At 48.6% G+C, this 20,311-nt stretch overlaps 1 protein-coding gene across 1 annotated transcript in view; it reads left to right on the plus strand.

Moving 5' to 3' along the window:
• TTI1 (TELO2 interacting protein 1) overlaps window positions 1-17,488 on the plus strand; it is a 39,381-nt gene extending 21,893 nt beyond the window's left edge. Inside the window, exons 5-8 of the mRNA XM_016219386.2 lie at window positions 2,851-2,991; window positions 4,950-5,154; window positions 5,443-5,530; window positions 17,284-17,488. Of these exons, the coding sequence (XP_016074872.2) occupies window positions 2,851-2,991; window positions 4,950-5,154; window positions 5,443-5,530; window positions 17,284-17,467 (618 nt within the window). The 3' untranslated portion in view covers window positions 17,468-17,488. The remainder of the gene's footprint in view (window positions 1-2,850; window positions 2,992-4,949; window positions 5,155-5,442; window positions 5,531-17,283) is intronic.
• Window positions 17,489-20,311: the final 2,823 nt, after the last annotated feature.

Genomic DNA, 20,311 nt, shown 5'->3' on the forward strand with positions numbered 1-20,311 from the left:
AGGATGAGCAAGTGGCTGCCCTTATCTCCTGGTCCCTGCGTGTGGCCAGGAGAAGCATCAGGAGGAGTTTATCTGTGGGGTGACATTCTTAGGTCTTTCTGTATCAGCTCCGATGCCAAAAGGAGCTGAGTCCCCTCTGTGGGATTAAAAACTACAAAGTTTTGGAGATTCATTGAATTTCCCAGGGAAAGAAAGGGATATGCTTTGGAAAGGATGTCCTTTTCTGAGCTGACTTAATGCAAGATGTAGGTTTTAGTACTTCAAAGTAACGGTCATTCTTCCAAGCCTGACACTAGCCCTTATCTCTGTTTCTGTTTCTATTTTCATCCCAGGAAAAACACCAACACTTTTCTTAATCTTACATCTTCCTTTGCTGGCAGTTTCCCAAGCAGTGTTCCCACCAGCAAGGACTTAAACTGTGTGGTCGTGACTCCAACAACAGGGCAGTGGGGTGCAGTGTGGTGGGCACTGGGGACAGAGCTTTCAGAATCAATCAGGGGAAGATCTTAACATCCAAAGGAAAATAATACAGCCTGGCCCACTCCTCCCCACCCAGCAGGAGTCAGAAACCCAACTGCCTCAATGAATTACTGTTAGTGATGAGAGCACATTGCCCTGCTCAGGGGTGTGGGCTGAGAAACCCTGCTCCACAGGTTCTCTGAACCTCAGCCTCTGTGTTTTGTGGAATGTTCAGTCTTCCCAGAGCCACTTCCTAGCATGCATCTGTTCCATTCAGGAGGCACTTTTCCAGTGCCTCCTCCCTGCAGGGCTTTGTCTGGCTGATCCATTAGGGAAGTGTCTTCCCCTGTATGGAGACTTTGTAGCAGTTGTGTACACACCATAGTTATTGAGAGCTTCAACACTGGAGTCAGACCTAGGGACCTGAGTTCAAGTCCTGGCTCTGCCTCTTACTGGCCTTGTGACCTTAAGTAATTAATTCACCTTTTTGAGCCTCGGCATCTTCATCTATAAAAGGAGATGATGGTGCCTACCTCACTGGGCTATTGATTATAAATACAAAACAGTTAGCATCCAGTATGACATGCACACTCATTCATGTACTCATCTCTTCACTCAGAGCTTATTGAGGCCTGCTGCAGGTGGGGCAGAGGGTGTAGAGGGAAGTGGAGCACACATGGCCAGTCCTCAAAGAACTTCCTGTCTCTTGTGGTTTGGAAAGAGGCAATATAAAAACACACACTTGTAGGTTGAGGAAATGCTATGAAGGTGGTAAGCAGGTTCTATGATGGAAAACAATTCTCCCACATAGTAAACATGTACTGGGAACCTATCCTACCAACCCCTGTTGAATAAGACTTGGAGCTTACATTCCGACTTAGATCAGGTTGTCAGGAGTTCCTCTCTGAGGTGGTAATATTTAAACTGAGACTTAGAAGTTCGAGAAGGAGCCAGCCATGCAAAGAGGCAAAGGCAGAGAGAAGAGCATTTCAGGCAGAGGAGAAAATGTCTTTGAATCAATGAAGTATGGCGTAACTTGCCCGATTAATAACAGAACTCAAATTCAAAGCCAGCCAGGGATGCCAGGGCCCTTTCCGCTGTGCTACTCTGCTCTCCACTGTTTATGAGGTTTCTCTTACTCCCCTGCCTAACTGTTCACCCCTTGGGTGCAGGCCTCTTTCGTTCTTTGCTTCTGTTCCAGTCTCACTGTGCCCAGCACATAGTAGGCACTTAATAAAGGTTTACTGCTCAACGTTGGCAGACTTCACTCTGTCTTTCTGACTCAGACATGCACCCTCACCTGCTCTGTGAAGGTCGCCCAGCTGTGTGGGAGGGAGGCCTACATGCTGACCACTGCCCTTGATGCCCACGCAGAGCATCTGTTTCTGGTGAGCCTGGAGGGACAAGAGATCAGGAAGGTGAAACGTGCAGTTTACATCTAGGCCACCCCAGACCTTTCTCCTGAGATTGACCTGTATCTCGGCTGCCCACTTGACCTCTCCATTCAGGAGTAACAGCTTGAGCCCCAACCTCTCGATTTTACTCCTCCGTCGTTCCTGTCTCATTCAGCAGCACCTGTCTCTCTTCACTTGCTAAGCCTGAACCCACACAGCTCTTTTTGATACCTCTCTTCATCTCCCCATTGTCGAGTCTGGCAGCGGTTTAAGCCATTTCATCTCCAAAACAGGTAACAGATCCTTTCACTTCTCAGCCTCCATCCTGTGGTGCCTTGCTTTCCTCCCTGCCTGTGGCTCCCTAAAGGGCCTCCTCCTTCTCGCCCCGCTCAAGGCCCTTCTCCTCCCAGCAGCCAGAATGGCCTTTTTAAAACATGAATTGTATCATGCCACTTTCTTGCTTAAAACATTTTGATGGCTCCCCACTGCCCTTAGTAGGAAATGAAAAATCCTTAACTTGACACGTATGTGGTCCAGCCCCCCCATACCCTCCTCTGTCCTCTTCCACACGCCCTGTTTGTTTCTAAGCCCTGCTAGCTCCCCACCTCTGGGTCTTCCTCACCACTATCTCCAGTTCTAGGAGCACCCTTTCATTTTACTCTGTGTTCATGACTAACTCCTACTCATCCCATGTGTCTCCTTTTACAGGTTTCCTTCCTCGCATCTGTCACAGTTGGAGATCTTCCCTTTATTTGGGTGGTACCTAATTCAGGTCTTTCTTCAGTTGACCATAAGCCCCACAAAAGCAAGAAAACACAGGAATTTTGTCCCTGTGTGTCCACACCGAGTACCTAGCCAGTGCTTGGCGTGTTGTTAGGACTCAGTAAATATTTATCCAATAATGAGTTTCTAAATTTTATTCTTTTAAAATGGGGACTTGATTACCGTGGTCTCAAGCCTTTCCTATCTCCTGAAGCCGTGCCCTCTTTCCTTTCAGGTCTTGGATGTGCTGGATCTGTGCGTGGTGGTTCTGCAGTCCCATAGGAACCAGCTCCTCCCCTTGGCTCACCGGGCTTGGCCCCCCCTCGTGCATCGACTCACAAATGATGACCCCCTGACAGTGCTCAGGGCCTTCAAGGTACTGCCCTGGCGGCCCACCACCATCATGGGGACAGAGGGGAGTGAGCACAGAGCTCACCAGTGTGTTTGGGGATTGGTTCTCTTTTTCTCTGATTGCAGTGTAATATACCTTGAAGAAAGTATAGAAAAAATCAGAAAAGCACATTGAAGAAAATAAACATCAGTTTCCATCTGAATTTGAAGCGGGGTGAACTAGTAGGCGCAAGGGCCACCAGTATTTATTGGGCACCCACTGTGTGCCAGGTGGTGTGTTTGGCACTTCCCCAAACATGTGCTCATCTCCTTATAACAGCCTTGCAGAGTAGATGTCATTAACAGAGGAGGAAACAAGCTCAGAGAAGCTAAGGAATTTTCTCAGGATCGCACAGCAATCAAGTGATAGAACCCACATCTCTGAGTTCACACCCATGTTCTTTGCACTGCCCAAGAGTCAAGGTGAAGGGACCTGGATTCTAGTAATGGGCATCCTCTGCCGGCAAAATGACTTTGGGCAAAGCCCAGGAACACCCATTTTCAGGTTGAGCTTAGGAACATCTGTCCCGTCTTCCTCATAGTGTCGTCAAGGATAAAATGGAACTGTTAGGTAAAATGTTTTGGAAAATTAAAAGCCCTACATATATATAAAGTATTATTCCCCCTGACTTAGTTTGGCTTGTATTAGCTCACATATTTTAGCTGATTTATTTATATTCTTTCTTGTTCTAAAAAGCACTTAAGCATCCTACAGAGATACATCTACCATGACAAGGTAGTATAAGTCAGAAGTAGGTGAACACAACGAAGCAAAGAAAGATGTGCAGGGATATAAAACGCCAAGAATGCAGCAAAGATACTGAGCAAAGGTAATTTGGTTTTCTGTAAGATTCTTCAGCATATACCAGATCAAAGCACAAGCCTACATTTAAAACATATACAATTGTTAATATTTTTCTCAGACACAAAGTGATGTGTGTGTGTGTGTGTGTGTGTGTGTGTGTGTGTGTGTGTGTAGAGAGAGCAAGAGAGAAAGAAAGGGGGGGTGGAGGTCTTGCTAAATCTTACTCAGATGTGCTGCTTTCCTTGATGAAAAGTAATAGGTTACCTGAAATGACAGCAAGCATAGAAACATGAAAAAATATAAAGGTGTATGTCCTGTAACCAAGGCTGCTTTTCCCCTGCCAGGCATGCTGATGCCACCTGAGGCCTGTAAGGTCAGTGCAGTTCAGCTGAGGACCTGGAATAAGTGCCTTACTCTCTGCAGAGTCGGCAAGCACTCTCTGCACTGGTTATGCCTTGCTTACCAATTTTTAAGGAAATTCCTGTTCTCCTGTACACTCAGTCTTGTGCAGCGGGGCACAACATTTCAATATGTTCTGCTAGAGAAAGTTTAAAATGAGACATGCAAAGAAACTGGCTGTTGTGAAAGATGGCATGAGGGTGATGTGCATAGAGATTGTGCAGTGGAACAGAAGGAACTCTGACTCGGTCCGACCATGGGGACACTGCCCTTCCTCAGCCAGGGGCCTCAGGCAGCCACACCTTCCCAATGCCCGCACATGGCAGCAGCCTGGCCTCAGTGTTTGTGTTTGTTCAGCTAGCTACAGTTAAAAACACAAGTCTTTTCTCCAGGGATGTTAGGAAGATTCAAGAGATGACCTATGTGAAGTGCTTTAAGACCTTTTTTTAACAAAAAAGGGAGGAAATCAAGGGGTTAATCATGTCCATCCAACCCAAGACCCCTCTGAATTACTCTGTGTGTAATCTGTAGTTACAAATAGAGGCAGCCAGACCTTGGGAACAGAGACCTCCAAATTTGTAACTGTCAGGATCTCAAACCAGGGGCAAGGAATTAACAGCAGTACTTCTGTTTTTTTTTTTTCAAGCAGAGACCTAGATGGAGTTGTATTACCAAACATTCTTTAGCTCTCTTGCTGCCTTGGTGATGTTCAGTCACCAACTTGGGTGCTCTTTCTGCAGGTTTTGCGTACCCTGGGAGGCAAGTGTGGTGATTTCCTCCGAAGCCGTTTCTGTAAAGATGTCCTGCCAAAGCTGGCTGGCTCCTTAGTCACCCAGGCTTCCGTCAGTGCCAGGGCTGGACCAGTTTACTCCCACACACTGGCCTTCAAGTTGCAGCTGGCTGTCTTGCAGGGCCTGGGCCCCCTCTGCGAGAAACTGGACCTAGGTAGGTGCCAGCCAGTCTCACCTGGACACAGTCTGCATTTTGTTTCATGCCCACCATTGTACTGTCTGCTTAGCCATGCTCCCCCATCTCCCTTCATGTGCACGTCCTTTGACCTTACTTTGGCCTCATTTATCCACTTACCCTGATGTGTGTTTTGACTTGTGGGATGGAGTCAAGAGCCCACGGCCTCTTGCCTAGCCCTTCCAGTTTCACCAGACAGCAGTTGGTTGCTGCTCGTCCCAAATGAAGTCTGAAGGCTAGCGCTTGTTGTGTTTTTTCTCTCTGCAGGTGAGGGTGACCTGAATAAAGTGGCTGATGCCTGCCTGATTTACCTCAGCGCCAAACAGCCCGTGAAATTGCAAGAGGCTGCCAGGAGGTACGTCTGCTTGATCATCTGCATCTCTTTACGTTTGTCCTAAATTATATATGATTTGCTAATGGCGAGCAGAGTTGAGGCATCTCTGCGCTTTCCTCTTCTCTGTCTTCTTGCTAGGTTAGGATGATTTTTTTAACTGCACCACCTCTAGAGATGATATTTTTACTAGACGCATTTCTCTTTGCAAGTGACCTTTACCTCTACTGCAACATCAGCAACAATGCCAGAGGGGGAGAACGCAGAGAGATGGTGCACCCCAGGAGACAGGGCGCTCTCCTGGCCGAGGGCCACCTGCTTCTAGGCCCTGCTTGTCTGGTGGCCAGGTGACCCTGGCACCTCTTGGGGCCTCAGCTCCCTCATCTATTAAAGTGAAAGCATTGGGTTACTGATCTTGCTACTTTGACTCCAGGGAGCATCTTAATGGGCATCAGGTGCCATGAATCCTCACAAATTATATGCAAAATTGGGTGTGTGCAAGCAGACACATGCACCTTTCTCTAGATGGTGTCCTTGCCGTTCGTCCAATTATAATAGGAGTCTGTGAACCAAGACATGTTCAGAACCACTGGGCTAATGGCTTAAAGGGCCTTTTCCAACTCTGAAATTACGTGATTCTCATTTCCAAGAGTTTTGCTTACTTAAGAATAGCTGTGCCACCTCTAATGGAAGAAGCTATATCTGGTTCCTTGAGTCCTAAAGGATTTTTCTCAAAAGCTAAAACTCTGAGCACAGCAGCATTCCCCAGACTTGAGATCCAGAATGCACTCTCACCCCCTTTATCCAGCTTTCCTCTTAGCTGGAAGCAGCCTGCACCCTGGAACTGCGACCCCATGGATGTCAGCTGCTGGAGCAAAAGCTAGCCTATGTGTCCTGGCTTTGTGTCCCTGCAGTTCCACATGTCCAAGCAAAGAAACAGCCCCTCCCCCTTCTTAGGCTTCCAGAAACATGGCCCTGGTCCTCCTTGATGGAGTAGGAGTAATCTCATCCCCGAGGGCTACAGGCTGCTCTGACTGTGAAATGAGGGTCCTCCTTGCTCCCTTATAAACCTTGCACTCTCTGGGAGCCATGGAAATACCTTTTTGAATTGATTTATTGCCCTTCGCAATGTTTTGCTCTTGATTTCCCCAGTTCCATTTTTTCTTTCTCTCTTTCCCATCACATCCCCTAGGCCAGACTCAGTCATGCTTTCTCCAGCATGGGGGGGTGGGAAAGGGGGGTGCACATCTAACCAGCTTCCTATCCCCACATATCCTGTTCCTTAGAGAACCAACTTAGGGTGGAAATGGTCACCCTTGGGCAGTGACCCCAAAGCCAATTGTGCTGTGATTTAAAGTACAGTTCAAGAACATAATGAGTTCATCTTGAAGGAAATCCTTTTGTGGGCCTGTTACAACTGAGAGTTACAAAGATCTGATCGTCACAGCCCCTGCCCATCTCCTTTTTCCACACCTGTCCACACTCACCTTTACGTTTAAACCCATCCATAAGCCACTATTCACAATTCGTTATCTTTCCATTTTCTTTTCTATCTTCCCCGTGAAAACCACAAGCCCACAATTGGGCTTTGCTGAATCTTGAGTAGGTGCCCAAGGTGCCTGGGTGGAGGAAAGTGCAGCCAGACCGCTGGACTGCGGCGCCTTTGTTTGCTCCATGGCACTCACTCCTCTGGGGTAGTCAGATGACCTCCCTCTGGCCGGCTGGGTGGGGAGGAAATGCAGGGTTGATTGCTTCACAAACACATCATCTGCACACTTATTTTGAAGTCAGGGGAGAAAACATCAGTGGGCCTTGATCCGGAGTTGATTTGGCATGCCGATTCAAAAATTAATAAGCTCTCTAAGCGGGAGAGGAAGCCTGAGACAATGGGAAGCCTGGGCTCTCCGTGAGCCTCATTACCGGGTGGGGAGAGGGAGGTGGGCGGGCGGATTAGCACGGAAGCAGCCCTACCTGCGGGGACTGATGAGCAAGGTCAGTGTGTGGCCGCACCAGCCATCCAGTTGTTTGTCCTTAATTCTCTTTCCTTCATACCCCAGAAGGGAAGCCTGTCTCTACCGCACTTACAAAACCTCTCTTCAAACTGTCGGCTTCTCTTTACCTCCCAGCCTCCAGGCCAGGCCACCCTCATCTTACCCCTGAAGGACTGCAGAAGCCTTGCTGGCCTCCTGCTTCCACACCTGCCCCTCAGTGCTCCCCATGCAGTAGTCAGTGCGCTGCCCACCCGCTCCTGGGAGAAGAGAAGGCTGCTGTGCTCGTTGCCAGGGCCCAAGGGGGAGCCCTGTCACCAGAGGGTTACAAAACTAGCCTTAGCTCAGTACTCAGAAGAACCAGTACAGCCAGAGCTGTCCAAAGAACCCCGGCTCCCCCGGAGGTCGTGCATTTCCGACGCCGGGCACATGACCCGCTTGCTTTGGAAGTGGCCACTCTGTCTGGCAGGGCTGATGAGGAAACCCGTGAGGGCCAGTGGCTGCTCTGAAAGGAGGCGAGTGAGCCCCAGCGTCTGTACGTCTGCGTGTGGGTTGTTGGAACCTGAGGGGCAGCCTCCCTGGAGTTGGAATAGAGGCAAACTCGGCAGCTCCATAAAAATTCCTCTTTGTGTGCATTACACTTGGGTTTTTTCCTTCCTTTTGTTTGCTTTTCCTGGCTCCAAAGAATGACCAAGCCTGTGTTTGCTTTTTTAATTTGTCGTATTAAATATAGCCTTTGTGGCAGGCTTTTACATCAGGCTGTAAACTCTAGAAATGGAAATTGATCAGGGGGTGGTTGATATAACCAAGGCTGTAAACGCTAAGAACGGAGGTGCCATTCCAGTTTAATGCTTTTATCTAGCAAATGGTGCCTTGTAAGGAGGGGCATAAATCTTGCAACTTGGGGGAGGGATGGGGGTAGAGGGCAGGGTATAACCTTGCTGTCTGTTACCACCAGGTGTCACTGTTAACTGGCTATGCAGGAAAAAATACCAGCTCCCCCAAAGTGCATCTAGTTAAATGACTTCAATGGATAACAAATGAGAAAATCATACTTGGGGTCTGGAGGAGGGGTCAGCATACCACAAGGTATGAATAAGGCACTGTCCCTGAGGGTAAGCTTGGATTATGGAATAACAGGTCCGATCAGCCACGCCCCCTTCTCAACCTTGGCATAGGCCAACTTCCCTGATTTAAATTCCCACGTAGCCCCTGAAGCCTCTGATTTATCTCCCAGCATGCAGTGGGCCTCCACAGTTCTGTGCCTTTTCTGGCCATGGAGCTTTTCCTTCCCAAACATGAAAGGAATTTGAAATGCGAGCACATACCCCAAATTTCTGTGTTTTTCCTTCAAGCCAGTGCATGCTTTCAGCCTGGTTTAACTCAACTTTGTTAAAACCATACTCCCCAGTCCTATCTGAGCAGCCTCTGAGGCTCCCTGTCTTTTGCAGGGAGGTCTTAAATCATCCAGTGAGTTTTCTACCCTGGGGCTATAAGAACAAACAGAATGATACCTATTTTTAAAAGATGAAGTCTGTGCCCAACAAGACTCACGATAAAGGAACACTTGGTCTTCACCCCCTGTCCCACCTCCACTTCCCAACCGCAGAATCCAGGTGGGGGTGCAGGGTGCTAGCAGGTAGTGACGAGCTGGCCACCTTCTGGTTGTGCAGGTACTTGGTGCTGCAGTCTTCGGAGTGTGGGGGCAGTGTGGGTGCCCTCCTAGCATCCTCTGCCTGGCCATTTTATATGAGGGCAAGGGCACCAGGCTTGGAGGTGGTCAAACCTAGGTTCAGATCTTACTGGCTCTGTGACCTTGAGCATATGACTTAGTTGCCTTTCCCTCGTTTCCTTCCTCTATAAACTTGGGATGGTAGTAACACCTTTCTCCTGGAGTCATTGTGCAGACGAATTGCATGGGTTCACCCATTCCCCTGATTAGCTGAGTTGCTGCTGTGTGTCAGGCACTGTCCTAGGCACTGAGAATGGCGGGGAGCAAGAGAGAGGAGGCTTCTGCCCTAACGGTGCCTATGTTTCAGGTGTATGTTTACGTGCGTATACACACCTATGTGGGAGATCCATATATAAATTCACCAAGCATGACTATTATGTATATGTTATACACACTCATATACACTTGGACATGGCATTTTTTGTTGCTTCATCTTGACTGAAATCGGAACAGCATTTCCACTCAGAATGGTCTTTTTCATGTTAATTGTGCCACCTCCCCCTACTGCCTGTTATGTTTGAGAAGTCTGGACTGGTTTGAAGGTTCATTTACTGACGGACTTCCCACTTTCTTTCTAGCAGTAGGATTCAGCCCATCAAAGAGCCAGTGATGCCTTCAAACCCTGGACGAGCAGACTGGCACAGGCTCGTTCATTTCATCCCTGCCAGAGCCCCAGTGCCTCTCTCTACCCACACCTGGGCCTATTATATTTGAATGGATCAGAAGCCACAGAGGTGATCCGTTAGTTCAGCTGAGCTTGAAATTAGTAGCTCATCCCCTCAAATGGTGTGGGCAGTTTGTTTGAGCTTGGACCGCAGAGCTGTTTCCCCCTTGGACTGCACCCAGCATGGAAATGAGGGCACTCCTGATATTTTTCCTTTCGACATTTGATTAATAGTTGACAAATCCAGACCCAAGTAGTTAGCTTTCCCATTATCCATCTTTTGACAGGCATTGCTGCTTTTCTTTTCCAGGCTCATTGTTCTAAAAATACACTCAGATCTGAAGCTGTTTGCTGCGCATATATAGGCATGATTTCCTGGTGTCACAGATAAGAGACATCTGCCATGCAGATTACAAACAAAGTGGGCTGCTGGGTTTCAGATCTGAAGGCAGGGACCTCTGTGCTACTTAAATCAAATGCTACCCATCCTTTCCCTGCTTCCTCAGTGCTGCCATGTGATTGATAGTCTGCCAATGCCAACCATTTTGCCACCCAGTGGGAAAGGCAAGCCTGGGCGTGCGTGTGCATGTATGCACCATGCTGGGTCAGGAACCAGGATGTTCTTGGTGCTCTGGCAGCTGGACCACCTGCACAGAGTGGATTTCAGATAGCACACGCCTTGGCAGACCACAGGCAGCCATGGCATCACTCTGCAGGTTCTGTGGTCTGTTCTGAACACCTGAGAGGCTGGAGTGAATGTGATGATCTCAGTACCTAGTAAAGTAGCTAGGAAAATGCCTTGATTGTATTATATGGGTGTTTATTTAAAAGACTTTTGGGGGTCCTAGCCAGTTTTCTCAGTGGTTAGAGCACTGGCCTGTGGACCGAATGGACCGGGTTTGATTCTGGCCAAGGGCATATATCTCGGTTGGAGGCTCGATCCCCACTGGGGTTGTGCGGGAGACAACCAACCAATGTCTCTCTCTCACATTGATGTTTCCCTCTCTCTATTTCCCTTCCACTCTCTCTCAAAAGCAATGGAAAAAATATCCTCAGGTGAGGATTTAAATAAATAAATAAGTAAGTAAATAATAAAAGATTCTTTGGGGTGAGCAGGTACTGTGTTGAGAGTTGAAAGATCTCAAAGGCGAATACTGCGTTGGTCTGTTGTTGCGGCTCAGTTGCAGTGAAACCTTGGGCAAGTGATTTACTTCTCAAAGTATCCATCTCCTCATCTACAAAACTAGAACAAGCATATCTATTATTTTCCACCTAATAGAGTTACTATAAGGATTCAGTAAAGTCATATAGATTATTCTTCAGCACAGAATATCAGCACAGAGTAAAAAGTCAGTAAGTGGTAGTTATTATTACCTAAACTTCCTCCTGATTCCCAAAAAGACCTGGGGCATCTTACAAGTTAAGTGTATGCAACAAGAAAAATAGGGGGTGAGCAAATTTCTTAAAGGAAAACAAGGTGAAGCTAGGGTTGAGGTTAATGTATAAAATGCAGGCTTAGAGCCCTGCACCGTTGCTAGAGATTAGCCTTCATTGCGGCTCTGGGCTTCCTAACAGACAGAGCAAAGAGGGAAATGCACCTGTTGTGCAATTCTGGTCATTGCTGGAAGAAGAAAAGAAAGCTTTTCAGAAAGAAGCACAGCTCTCCTTGGTCCTGAACCCTAAGAAAATTTCTCCGTGGGTCATCTTAGAAGAACACTGGGTATTGTTGTGACTAATAGCCCTACCACCCTTGCAGTAAATACAATACATTTCCTAGAGCTGTTCCTTACAGCATCCGTCAGCAGAGGCTGCTGGCTTCATGCCAGAGCGTGGGTTCCAGGGAAACGGTTCAGGGGGAGGGGGCAAAATAGGTAGGCAGCTACGGAGATGTCTTTATTTTCAAGGGTACGAATTTTTCAGGGAGGAGCAGGAAACACTGCGTGTGGCCTGAGAGTGCAGCCAGCGGGAGCCAAGGCCCAAGCCAGCTGCCTCGGTCCTTGGCACACGGCCACTTTGGAAAATCTACGCCTAGCAGCAATGTCATCGTTGTGGGATATAGGCCTGTGGGAGGCTTGGAGGCAGGAGAGCTGGCCAGATGGAAGGGGCTGCTTTTAAATCCTGCCCCAGTGGGATTTAAACCCTTCTAGGTTCTGTTTTATTTTTGAATTGCCTGTAACAGATTAGTCCTCTCAGTGCCGTATCTTTTTAAGTATGCACAAAGCAATGGAGTCATTCCGCTGCATTTATGATACTTTGTCTTGTGGTACTTTAGGGGCACGATTAGCATCATAAGCTTCTACTGGTGTTTATGGTTTTAAATCCTGTCCCCATTGCACTTAAATATTTTAATATCAGTCTCTGTATGAGTATGTGGGTTGGAGTTAGATTGATAGATGGATGGTCTGGAACAAGTCTAACGAGAATGTATAGCTGCAAAGGTAATTGGTAGTATTTATTTAGAGAGTAAATCGTTGCTTCGAGTCATAATCCTCCATTTCCAGCATTTAGAAACAAAAAACGACCTCCGTTCAGGGGGAGATCACTAAATTGAATAGCAAGAAAGGACAGGCTTGAAATACTGGTTAACCGGTGATCCAAGACCCATTAGAGTAAATTGCCGAGTATGGAAGCATCGGCTGGCCACTGCTTGCTGGCTAGGACACGTCGATGCCCCAAGCATCCATTTGTTTCAGAGGAAGCAGACAGCCTCATTTGTAGCATCAGCATGTATGGAGTCACAGGACAAGAGCTGGCCAGAGAAAAGCAGAGCACGGAGGCTGTTCTGCCAGAGAGGGACTAACCGCAAAGCTAAAATAACTGCGAATCTGCTTGCTTTCCAACAAGGGAGTTGATTTTCCGATTGCATTTCGTCCTGCCCATGTAGAGACAGCCTGCCTCATGTTCCTGAGGAGACATCTCTGAATAACTGCTCTAGGAGCCCAAGTAAATAAATAAATAAATCACAAAGCCACGGTTCTTTACCACTGGCATGTACACAGGCAGCTCGTGGGAGCGTTTTATACACGGAGGAAGAGACAACAGCGGCAGCCCCCTCAAGCAGGTAATTGACAGAGAAGGAATCGCCTGTCACCCAGGAGGCCGGGAGCTCTAAGTTTCCCTTACAGTTTACTTGGCTTTACTGGGCCTTGATTGGCTGCTGGTTTTCTAGAGCTCCCTTTGAGCAGATGTTGTCTAGACTGAGATGGTGAGGACATACTCGGTGGTATTTTTATCTGCAGCAGAGGGGTTTCTTTTCCATTTTGCCACATTTGGGGGGAAGGGCCTGCGATCCAGCGCCCGTGCTTGGGAACCGCTGTGGAGTGTTGGAGCTGAGAGGGGCCTTAGAACTCATCTGATGCTTCACATTCTTACAGAGAAGAAAGAAACTTGCCTGGTCCCCTCCACCCTGGCTGCACCCCACACGTGACTTCTAGCAGGGCCCTCTCTGAATTGCGCCATGGGCCCCTGCGATTAGTCTGTCCTCTCTATCAGACAGGGAGCCTGAGGCCAGAGTCTTTTTGTCCACCCACCCATCCTTGTGTCCCATACACCTGGCACAGTGCCTGGGCCAGACCTAGTGCTAGGAAACATTTGGTAGACTATAAAGAGATGGGACCCAAACTCAGCCGACCAGATTCCTACCGTCCCAGGCCACCTCAGCCCCAGCTCTGTCACCCGGAGCACCCTGATATTGATCTCAAAGGAGTGAGCCGCTTCTGTGGATTTGCGTCTAGAGTTTATTAGATACTTACTGATACCCGTCAATCGTAGGTAGGGCTGAAGTGCAGGGAAATGGCTGCCTGCATGAAGTGAAATTCAATAAAACCGCATTTTAAGTGAAAAATCAGTATAAACACCAGGCTTCTTTGCCATGGAAACAGAGGTTGCTTAGAAACTGCCTAACAGCGAGTTCTAAATTTTTTAAAGTCAAGTTATCATTTAAGCTACACGGCCCTACAGGTTATTGAGAGATAATCACTCGCCTCAGGACACTGGAGGCACGAGGCACAGCTGAGTGCCCCCCAGACTCTGGGACCAGATAATCTCCTGATAACTGTCCTCCCTGGAGCCATGGATTTGGGCCTGGGGGATGGAGAAAGAAATTTTTGTTCAGAAGTTAAATCGTGTACATACATATTTTTTTGAAGTGTTCCTTTTTGCGTTTGAAAAAAGAGGGAGCTGGCCATTTGGCGTGTTCAGCAGCCATCCCTGCCGTGTCTCAAGATGTATTAGGAACATTTTCTGGGCAGTTGGTTCAAAGCAGAGGTTCTGTCTTTTCTTCTGGCTTTGGATTATGCAAAAAAGGGCTTTTGAGGTCAGCTTTCTGCTCTCCACTCTCCAGGAGACCCAGGATGGGCAGGAACTGGGCCCAGGACCAAGTGGTACCAGAGTTTGGAGCAAAGCTGGGCTACTGAGTACTGAGACAAGATTTCATGGGGCTCAGGCTCAGCTTTCAGGAGCTTAAAATGCACAAGAATCCAGGTTCAGAATGTGTCGTTGTTTAGAGTTCAGCAGGTTGCATACCTTTTGCCAAGCAAGGGCACAGCTACGCCTGGTTCCATGGCAAGGTATTTGCTCCTGACCTCAGGCATGCAAAGGGCAGAGAATATTGCATTCGTTTCTCCCTTAAAATAGTGGACAAAATTATAACCCACTTGGCTGAGAATTAGGACCCCCCAAGTCAGTATGAAGGAAATGAGGAGTGAAACAAGAGCCGTTCTGCCCTTTTCCGTGTGTCTGGGAGTTTTCCGTGGCATGGCAGTGTGCTGGGGTTGGTAGTGATAATTATTCCTGAGACACACACACCCTTTCTCTGGAAGGAACAGTGTTTTCATCATACACTTCAAAGTGTTTTCCTGCACCTCATCTCCTTAGAGCCTCGGAACAAACCTGTGAGAAGGATGGGGCGGGTGTGATAATCTTCCTTTAGAGAAAGGAAGAAACAGGTCACAGAGGCAAAATCATTTGCTCTGAGCCCCAGAGGTGGGAGAAGGAACTTCATTGTTTCCTGTCATTCTGCAGACTCTGCACCTTTAAGAGGGTAAGAAATGAGACCCAAAATAATTCTTCCAAGAGTTTGGCTCTTGCTTAATAAAAGGTGAACTTTGTGCACGTTTTTGCTTTGCTACCCTGTTAACATCTTATTTAGAGATCTCACAGGGCCAAGAGGGTGGCTTTTCCTTTCCTGCCAGCAAATACAACATTCACATTTAGCATGTTAAAAGGGCTTAGAAAATGAACTTTGCGACGTTTTTATGCCCCCAAGTCAGAGCAGAGCTACGTCTGAACTGAGCTGTGGCCCCACTTTGCTGGGAGTTGCCCAGATCAAAATATTCCTTGAAGATGAGAGTGTGCCATGCTGTCGCTTGAGAGATCGTTCCAGTTCTTGGGAAAAAAACGAACTGAAACCATTTGCATTCTGACAGTGTTTGGCACCAGGGAAAACTGTCAGCTGTGTCACGTGTCAATAGGAATCTGCTTCCCATTTTCGGTGCGGTTTTTTCATAATTCCCCTTGCCACTCTAATTATCAAAGATATTTGTTTTTAAACAAAACTTGTCTCCCACGCAGGCCCCATCTCCTTCTGCAGTGAAGTGGAGACAGTGAGTTGGAATTTTCTAATCACTTCTCCAGCGTCTACCGCTGAGGTTACGAACACAAGCTTATCCTGAGTAAAAACAACTTGAATTGTCTAGGTGCAAAACAGGCCAGAAAATTTTTCAAAGTGCCCCCTCCACCTGCCTCTCTTGCCTCCTTAGCATATGAACATTAAAACCTGGGAAGAAAACAAAGTGCACAGGCTTTTCAGATTAACATAATTAAAACCAGGATTTAGCTCCGTCTAGCAAGCATGTAAGTTCCTGTTTGATGCCCAGCTGTATGGGGAGGCTCCCAGGAATGATCTTTAGGAATAAAATGGGGTCCTCAAGTAGAGCCCATCCACTCGATTAGCCTGTAGTTGGGGATCGTGTGTGTGAGGCACTGTGCAGGCTGGGTCTGTGTTTTCTCATTTAAACCTTTGCAGAGCCCTGAGTGAAATACATTTGCATTTTTAGAAATGAGGAAACCGAGACAAGTTGAATAATCTTCCACATCCACTTAGCTAGTGTTGTCTGTGGTCATGCAAGTCCTGTTAGTAACAGTCCCTAGTCCTTCCCTGGTGGTGAACAGTTGACCTCTCCTTTAGATCCCTTTATAGAGTAAATATTCCAGAGAGGGATGCCATCTTCCGTCATTAGTGTGCCATCTAAGAAGTCCTTACTCACTGTGAGAACCTGGGGCCCATCAGGTGCCTGGGGTGCAGCAGTGAGCCAGACAGACACGGTCCCTGCCCCCATTGTGAGGAAGGGAGATGGCCAATAGACAGGTAGTTGATAAGTTCTAGGAAGGCTGTCCTAAAAATAAATAAATAAGGGGCAACCACCGAGACACAGTGGTTCAGGAAGGCTGACCTCTCTGAGCACGTGATGCTTGAACTGTGATGGGCAGGATGGCCGAGAGAGAGCTGCCCAGCTACGGAAGGGCCTCATCCTTCCTGGGGTTGAAAAGCCAGACTCTGGATCACTGAGTCAGCCAAGTATATGAGATTTACATTTGGACTGCCCACTGCGGTGGCCCTGGGCACACGACTGATATTCAGAAATGGGATATGAGCAGATAGGAGACAGGGTTGTGACCCCACAGCTCAGGCCAAAATAACCTCACCCGTGGTGGGTCTATAGTGTCAGGTGGTCACGGCCCTCCAGCTCTGTCTGTATTGTATAGGGGACACCAGTGCCCTGTCTCTGCCAAAGGTCACAGGACAGGGCTCAGCTGGTCCTGTCCTAGGAGAAGAACGATCTGATCCCTGTACAAGCATGTCCAACCCACCTAGAGTCCGTGGCTGCCCGTGGCCAGAAAGGGTAGCTACAGTGTTCAGCAGTGAGCTGGGGGCTGAGTGAGGGCTGCAGACCCAGAAGTGGAGGTCTTGCCCAGGTTCCCCAAGCAGGACTGGGAGCCCACCCTGGTCCTGTGCGCCAAGCGGAGCCTGTCGTGAAGGGTGGCCCAGTCCGTTTTCTTCCTTATGAAAACTCCTGCTGTGGACGCCAGAACTTAACCAGTTTCTTTGCCAAGATCTTGTTTGATGTCAATATTGTTTTGCTCAGACTAATTACTTTTTTTCTGTATGTCAAGGGATATGAAAGTCTTCACATCTGTTTCTGTTGGGCTTTGGGACCATCCAAATGGCCCTGTCGTATGAACTAGGTGGTTCTGTTACTCAAGTGATTTGATGTTTTACCTGTTTTTCTCAAATAGCCCAGTAAGTAGCCTCTTGGGTAGAACACCAGCAGGTTCCCCTCCCTGTATCCCCAGCCACCACCATTCCCTCTCACTGATGTCTGTCTCTCCACAGGGTTTTCTTCCACTTGATGAAGGTAGACCCGGACTCCACCTGGTTCCTCCTGAACGAACTGTACTGTCCTGAGCAGTTCATCCCCCCCCATCCTGCCCTCCACCCTGTGCAGCTGCGAGGGGCCACAGGGCAGCAGAACCCATACACAGCCAACGTGCTCCTCCTGCTCCAGGAGCTGCAGTGAGCCCCCCTCCTCCCTCCTCCCCTCCCCTCCCCCCTCCCCCCTCCTCCTCCGCCTGTGGGTAGGGGTTGACTCCACCCTGGCTGAAGGCCATGGCTGCCGCAGAGAAGACCTCGAAGGTGGATTAGACACCAATCGATTTATAAATTGATCACACAACTGCTTAGAAATTGGACTGAAGGAAAGAAGCTGACTGTTATTTATATTTCATACCTGGTGTTTTCAATTGACATTGTCTGGCAGCTCTTAAGGGCTTAACTCCTTAGCGTACTATCTTCAAGGCCCCAGCTGCCTCACAGGCCACCCCCCCCCCCAGACACACAGATACACACCGGAGAGCTGAGGACACGTGGGCAGAGACCTGTACTGCGCGTCACATTGTGTGTCCTCTGAGTGTCTGAGGACCACGAGGAAGTGTCCCTCACCCAGGAGTCTTCAGAACAGCCACCATGGCAGACGCACACACCTCCCTCGCCTCTAATAATGAGATGGGACTGAATCGTTGCACCTAACCTTTCTTGGGAAGAAAATGAAATAAAGACACTTCTTGGATGAAAAGTATGATCAAGAACTCACTTTGAAGCTTTTTATTTAAATAGGGTGATTTAAAAAAAAAAGTGTGTGTTCTTGAATGAAAAATCCAGAGCCGTGGTATAAAAACCCAAGCAGCACAAATAGAAACAGTGGAAAGTTTGTCTCCCGTTTCCCAGACATTCGGTTTTTCTCCCCAAAAGCAAATGCTCATGACAGTTTTTTAGATTTAGGTAGATTGATTATTTTAACTGTTGATTGGGGATACCGGTATACTGACGCCCCAGGTACCCATAACGCAGCTGCCCCAGTTGCCAGCACGTGGCCAGCCTCGCTTCGTCGCTCTCCTGCCCGGTGACCTCCCCACCCCACCCACCCCTGGGTTATTTTCAAGCAAAACCCAAATGTCATATCCAAACCTTTTTTTTTTTTAATACATCTTTATTGATTTCAGAGGGAGAGAGAGAGAGAAAGAGAAACATCAATGACAGGGAATCTAACTGCGATCTCCTGGATCCTAGGTCAGTGCTCAACCGCTGAGCCACGCCAGCTGGGCTCCAAACCTTTTTTTAAGCATGCAATCACAGGAGCATTATCACGCCTACAAAAGTTAACAATGGCCCTTTAATACTTTATTCAGTGTTTCCGTTTTCCCAGTGTGTGGGAATCGGCCCACATAAGGTATGTACATTGCTGTCGTCCATGTGTCCCCCCATGCGTTGCTCCTCATGTATAGATGCCCCCTCCCTCCCTTTGCCCTGTAAGTTTTACGTTGAGGAAACACGGCCCTCTGCCCCAGCATGCCCCACAGCCTGGATTTACCCATTACATCCCTGCCGGGGTCAGGGCACAGGCTCCTCCTACCACCTGTATTTCCTGTCAGTGGGGAGGCAGAACAGGGGCCTTAATCAGGTTTGCTTGGTTTTGCTTTTTGGCACCACTCCTGCCTAGGTGGTGGTGCTCACTTCCATCAGGTGGCATATAATGTCATCTCCTGTGGCCCTAGCAGTCCCCGGCGATCCTCGGGGTGGCCCCGTGGAGCTGCGCTAGGCCCACCGTGCCCGCTTGCTTTTGGCTGGAGTATTGTGTAAGGGCACCCTCCCTTCACCCACCATGCCGTAGCCTTGAGGGAGTTTGTGTGGAAAAGGCAGGATGAGTACTTGGTTTTTCTAGCTGGGTGATTGAAAACACGTAGATTATGTAAATTCAGGTGCACACGCGCGCACACATGCCGAGGGGGCCGGGAATGGTGGGTGCTTCCTCAGCTGTGCGGTGAGGCACCGTCTAGCTAACTTCTCCAGTAACTTAGGTGATCCCCAAGCTCTAAAAGCCCCAGAAGGTGGTTGGCATGCGGACATATTGGAGCAAGGGTCCCCAGCCAATTCCAGGGAGGCCCCCCATTTCCTCATGGGGTTTCCCTGCAAGGGCAGTGGGCTGTCCAGCTTGGGTCTAAGTGGCAGCAGCCTGCCTCTGGTCTGGGGAACCCTCCCTCTCTTTGGACCTCACTTCTCCCGCCCATAAAGAGGAATTGAGCCAGAGAGAGAGACTTGGGACTCTGGGCCCCTCCAGGAATCTGACGAAATCTGAGGGCCCACTCCCCGGAAACATTCCTCCTCATTCCTGGTCACTCCCAGGGGGGCACCGCATCCCCCAAGACTGCAGTCACGCCATCTCCTCGGCTGGGCCTGCTCAGCCTGCTTCACATTCTATGCGCACTTCCAGAGACCTCACGTATGACTCCCAGGGACCCCAAGTTAAGAACCCCTGAAAGAGAGAACCATTCTTCCAGTTTTAAAGCTCTGGGATGATGTTCCTTTGGGAGAGGGGGGAAATACCCTCTAATTGAGGAGATTGTAAAAGGATTCACAGCATTGTTCCTAGTTCCACCAGGGACGCTCTGATCGGCTAATTCAATCTCCAGATCCTGGCAGACGGGTCAGAGGTGGGCCGTTTATGGAGCATTCCCAGCTCCCAATGAGACTAAGGCAGCCGCTTTCCCAGGGCCCGGGGTGCACGGAGAGGCAGGGAGCAGGCACATGCATCCTGAGCCTGGGAAGCACCTGGGGTCAGGCTGGGCTCGGGCTGCTCTCCAGGAGATGGTCTGCAGGGGAGGGTTTGCGCGGCACTCCAGGAACCCATCTCTTCCTCTGAGTTAAGACATCCTGAGTTGCGTTTGGATTCCCGAAGGCAGATTGTTGCACTTGATTAAAAAAAAAAAAGACAAAACTAATTAGGGTGCCTCTCCACTGATTAGATTCAGGCATCTTTGATTTTGAACCTGTCCAGCTGATTCAGTGCGTCCTTGTTAGCGGAGGC

The sequence above is a fragment of the Miniopterus natalensis genome, chromosome 7, assembly GCF_054644295.1.
Source record: "Miniopterus natalensis isolate mMinNat1 chromosome 7, mMinNat1.hap1, whole genome shotgun sequence".
Lineage (NCBI taxonomy): Eukaryota > Metazoa > Chordata > Mammalia > Chiroptera > Miniopteridae > Miniopterus > Miniopterus natalensis.